The 5,503-nt window shown below is 43.1% G+C and overlaps 1 protein-coding gene across 1 annotated transcript; it reads left to right on the forward strand.

The window, feature by feature from the left end:
- Positions 1–937: 937 nt before the first annotated feature.
- Positions 938–2,113, forward strand: foxd3 (forkhead box D3; the record flags this gene model as incomplete). Its single annotated transcript, XM_080727888.1, has 1 exon — positions 938–2,113. The coding sequence occupies one exon, from the start codon at positions 938–940 to the stop codon at positions 2,111–2,113; it is 1,176 nt and encodes a 391-aa protein (XP_080584014.1).
- Positions 2,114–5,503: the final 3,390 nt, after the last annotated feature.

A 5,503-nucleotide genomic window follows, 5' to 3' on the forward strand; every position in this document is an offset into this window, starting at 1 on the left:
CGCGTCAGAAAAACATAAAAACGAATGATCCCCAAGCGCGCGCGTCTCCGAATTACGCATGCATGCTGTAACATGCAGACCCACAATTAGCTAGCTAATAAAAATCCCCCTGCTATACCCACACATGCAAAATGTAAAAACTGCAAATAAAACAACTAAAAAGAAATGCAATTAACTTAGCTGTTGTCGTTGTCATTCAGCGGACCTCAACACAGTTTGCATAAGCAAAGTTAAGATTTGGATTTTTACGCAGCGGAGTTAATGCGCATCAGATCTTTCAATCATGCATCTCCCCCCTCCTCCTCCTCCTCCTCCTCCTCCCTCTGCCACCGTTAAATGGTCTATGACGGACGAACACAGGCACAAAGCAGCGGAAAGCAGCATTGCTGTTGTCCCTTTGTTGACAAATCCATGAAACAACTTCAGTTTGCATGGTTTAACAGCGAGAGGGGGCGTGTGACGTCACTCTCCACGTGACTCGCACTGATAGTATATCTTAAAGTGGGTAAAGTAATCTATCAGACAGTCCTTTAAAAAGCCGGGCTCCTTTACAAGCATGTGTCATCTCGACTTCGCGCTCAGAAATCACTCGTAGGAAATATACAGACTGAAAGGAACAGCAGAGACGCGAAGCCACGGCAGGCAGCGGACGCAAACTCCACAAAAACTCCGAGACAAGTCCACCCCACAGGCCCACACACACCAGCGACACGAGTGGGGAAATATCTTCACGAGTGTAAGTTTCCCCGGCTGACTGGCTGGCTGGCTGGCACACTGCGCCCGGGCGCTCCTCTGACCTGCATTTAGATTTTGGGCGACATCCGATCTCCAGACGGGCGAATTACACAGAGCCAGTGTGTGTGTGTGTGTGTGCGCGCGCGCTCACTCACCCAGTCGCTCGCTTGTTTAGGCTCCGGTAGAAAGTGTAAACTGTGAGATGACCCTGTCTGGAGGCAGCGACAGAGCCAGCGACATGTCCGGCCAGACCGTGCTCACAGCCGAGGACGTGGATATCGACGTGGTCGGAGAGGGCGACGACGAGGGAATGGAGATGAGGGACAGCGACTGCGACAGCCCGATAGGAGGAGGAGGCATCATACACGACCTCCGGGGAGACGAGGACGAGGCGGAGGAGGAGATCGAGGTGGAGAAGGAGATGCGGTCCGGCGGGGGCAGCCCGTGCGAGAGCTCCGGGGAGGGAGAGCCGGGCACCGTGAAGGGAGACGGCCAGGAGCAGAGCGCGGCGCAGGGAGGCTCCATCTCAAAGCCAAAGAACAGCCTGGTAAAGCCGCCTTACTCCTACATCGCTCTCATCACCATGTCCATCCTCCAGAGCCCGCAGAAGAAGCTCACCCTCAGCGGGATCTGTGAGTTCATCAGCAGCCGCTTCCCCTACTACAGGGAGAAGTTTCCTGCGTGGCAAAACTCCATCCGCCACAATTTGTCCCTCAACGACTGCTTCGTGAAAATCCCCCGGGAGCCGGGCAACCCCGGCAAGGGCAACTACTGGACACTGGACCCGCAGTCGGAAGATATGTTCGACAACGGCAGCTTTCTCCGGAGGAGGAAACGGTTCAAGAGGCACCAGCCAGACATTCTCAGGGAGCAGACGGCGCTCATGATGCAGAGTTTCGGGGCGTACAGCATCGGGAACCCCTACGGGCGCCACTACGGCTTCCACCCGGCTGCATATTCCCATCACCCGGCTCTGCAGTACCCTTACATGCCCCCCGTGGGTCCCATGCTCCCGCCGGCCGTCCCCCTCTTGCCCTCCACGGAGTTGAACAGGAAATCGTTCAACTCGCAGCTCAGCCCGAGTCTCCAACTTCAGCTCAACAGCCTCAGCACGGCGTCGATGATCAAGTCCGAGCCCTCAAGTCGACCCTCGTTTAGCATAGAGAACATCATTGGCGTGTCCAGCTCCAGTGCTGCTCAGACTTTCCTGCGGCCCCCGGTGACCGTTCAGTCGGCCTTGCTGAGCGCCCAGTCCCTCTCCCTATCCAGATCGGCCGCTATCGCGCCGATCCTCAGCGTGCCGTCAAATCTAATATCTGGACAGTTTTTACCGTCCGCCACAGCAGCACTATCCAAATGGCCTTCCCATTCCCAGTAACTTGAGACAATATTATATAAACTCTTATTTTTGTATAGAGACATTATTATTGGGAAGAAGACGAACAGCACGAATACTAGGCAGCACTGGACTCATGTAAAGACTATTAAAAAAAGAGAGAGAAACCCGAAAAGGAAAGCTTTCTGTACAGGTAATATTTGTAAATATTTGTAAAGAAAAATGATTTTACTTGTTTGACTTTTACCAGTTTCTTTCGTTTCCTTGTTGTTTGAAATGTAATATCTGTTAGAGGGGCTTTTCGTGACCATCAGCCTATTTTAAACTTTCTTTTTTGTATTGGAAGCGCATTACAAATGGACTAACAATCGGCACAATGTTTGCTTCCTTTTCATACAAGACACAAAAAGCTCCGAAGAAATAGCCTGTTTATAAAAAAACAAATATATGTAATTCTATGTAGCTATACTGTGTTGTAAACTGGATTCATTTGTAAATAAATCTAAGAAAGGATTAACATCTATTTTTATCGTTTCTTAAATTATTACTAAGCCTAATTCATGAGGATGATTCAAGCTTCTACATATACGAGGAACGCGAGGGAAATTGATTTAGACAGAATTTATTTATATGAATATTTTAGTTGTGATGTAGACTTAAATACACGTAACATTATATTATTATTATTATTATTATTATGTTGACTTGTCATTAATAGCCTACTTCTAAGTAGTATATTGAATACGGTTAAACAAATATATTAGGCCAATTCGAACTATCAAACCAATTAATATAACAGTCAGGACATCTCTTTTAAATTGTTGCTGTAACCTTTAGTATTTTTGTGTCACGAATAAATCCATAAATTCACATTCTCAAATGCATGCAATAATTACAAATTAAATTATTATTATTAAACTCATTAACCACACAGTGTGTGATTTCGATTAAAATATCTTTGCTAATAGGATCACGTATTATTGTTTTAAATGTAGGGTAGGTCCATTTAGAAATCAGACCGAAATATAGGCTAATCACAGTGAACAATACCAACAATATTGTTTACATTTTCATTCCAATGCCGTCAAAGAAGGCGCATGGGGGGGGGGGGTTCTCTAAAAGGAAAGACAACCCATATCGCCTAACAAGAACCTGCTACTATAAAAGTAACACTTAGTTTCGCAGTTGTGTCTGGCTAATCACTTTTACACAAACAGCAAATGGTGATCGGGCGGGTGCACACAGCGAACAGGGGGTTAGAGGGGGACTATATTTATCTGATACCCATGGGAAAAGAGAAAGGGTCTCTCTCTCTTTTCACTTTCAGACACCGAAGGAGGTGCTGATGCAGCAGTTGTCACGCGGGTGGCCATTCCACGACACACTCCTTATTATAGTGTAATTATTTTATCATTATTATGAATGAGACCATTTTACGAGCGTTATTATAATCATCTATTGAAGAAAATAGATTGTGGCTTTTTACGAATAGATATATTTTCCCCTATTTCTCCTTTTTTTATTTCTGAGCTTGGGAATGCGGCTATATACTTGAGCACGGTCAGTAATGTGAAAATTGGTATCAAGAAAAATGGGGGGACCAAGATTATATTTATATTATATAGGCCTAATTTGACAATTCTAATTATTAATTTAGGCCTATAGATGACAGATTATTATGCCTAAAATAACAACGTTCATAAGTGACTGACTTCAAAGAAAATAAACACAAAATAATATATTTTGAATACTTCAAAAGAGTTTGTGATATACTAATTATTCCACCCATTTGATAAGCTAATTTGCTCGAGAATTTTGGAGACTGACGGACAAAACCATAAGGGCCAAGGAACGAGCCGCTAGAGGGCGTTTATTGACACCTTGATCTTTATCACAGCAGGGCAAAGAAATACTTAACACTGCAAAACATCAGACACGACGTCGTTTAAGGAGCATCGCTTATCGAATGGTGCTGCCTGCATCTATTAAAACTAATAAGCAGCTAGCAGTTACGCAAGTTTAGACATCATTTACATTGGCACATGGACACTGTGAAATTGCTGAGATTCATCGGGTTTTAATGGTGGACCGTGGACCTATTTTAGTGACGGCTGGGAAAGACTTGACTCTAACAAGTACAAGGTTACAACAGATCCATGCTTGTGTATGGCTACACACACAGAGACACACTTTACGTCAAATGGACAAATACATGCTCACATCACTCTTATAAAATATGACATTGAAGTGTTTTGTTCAGTTTCACGGGAATATGGTATCTGCCCACTTGCAATTAATAATTAATAAAGATCCTCTCACAAATAACGAATATGGGCAATTTGGGATATTTAAGCAATTATAGTGCTTTACTTCACCATTTCGCAAACAGTGGTTCGGGACCTATTTGTGGTTCGCAGACAGATTTTTATGGGTCCCTTTGTTTTTTTTGTTTCCCATATTCTGTTTATTAATTCATATTATTAAAAATATTTTCAAAAACATTCCCAAAAAAGTTATTTTTTTCATGGTTTTAAAAACATTAGATTTAGCACACAAAAGTTTAAGAAGTAGGCCTAGTGAAAATAGCTGATCTACCAGCTCACAACGGCACGAAACGGCGCATTAGTGAGCTAGTAGATCTTGTAGATCTGCACGCTTGTAGATCTGTGGGCAAACGTGACGTCTAATCTATGTTTTGTGTCTCGAGCTAAAAAGTTTGAGAACTACTGATTTATATCTACAGGTATATTGGAAAACAAAATTCAGCATAGACCATTTTGTGCTCAGCTTGATGCACGCGGAGACACAAACGCGTTTACACAGGAGCGCGTGCACGATAATGATCCATCTACACAGCCGCACCTGCTTTTGCACAGGTGGGGAGAGGCCTCCACAGGGATGGCACACTGTGCATGCTATATTGGTTTAAATGACAGCTTTTACCAGCAATGCTAAAACAGCCACAATGGTGCATCTCACAAAGAAATTAGCATTTGTGTGAGAGAAAAATATAATATATCAATTATTTAACAAATGTAATCATATTCTATACATACTTTGATCATGTATTGCTATGGTGACTAAAGTTTACCATGGTCTATCCACTTTAAATACATTTAACTTCTGCATGGCAGGGTCATCACAAAATTACTGCATGGCTGCGGAGACTGTAGGGCCTAAACGTTTCATTTGCTAAATAGATTAGAAAAATTAAACAAATTTGGTAGCATGCAAAAGCTTAGGTGTAAAAAAAAATCGTCAGAGGTTACAGTAACCTACATAATTCAGTAACTATGCACCTATTTATAATTCAAACTAACCACCACAGACCATTCACATCCGGTACCTAGTCTTAAAGAACTAAAGAAAAAAGAAAACAACATAGTGTCACATTTTTCAAATGCTATAAATTATGGGGAATTCCAACAGAAC

The sequence above is a fragment of the Nannobrachium achirus genome, assembly GCF_963921795.1.
Source record: "Nannobrachium achirus genome assembly, chromosome: 1".
Taxonomy (NCBI): domain Eukaryota; kingdom Metazoa; phylum Chordata; class Actinopteri; order Myctophiformes; family Myctophidae; genus Nannobrachium; species Nannobrachium achirus.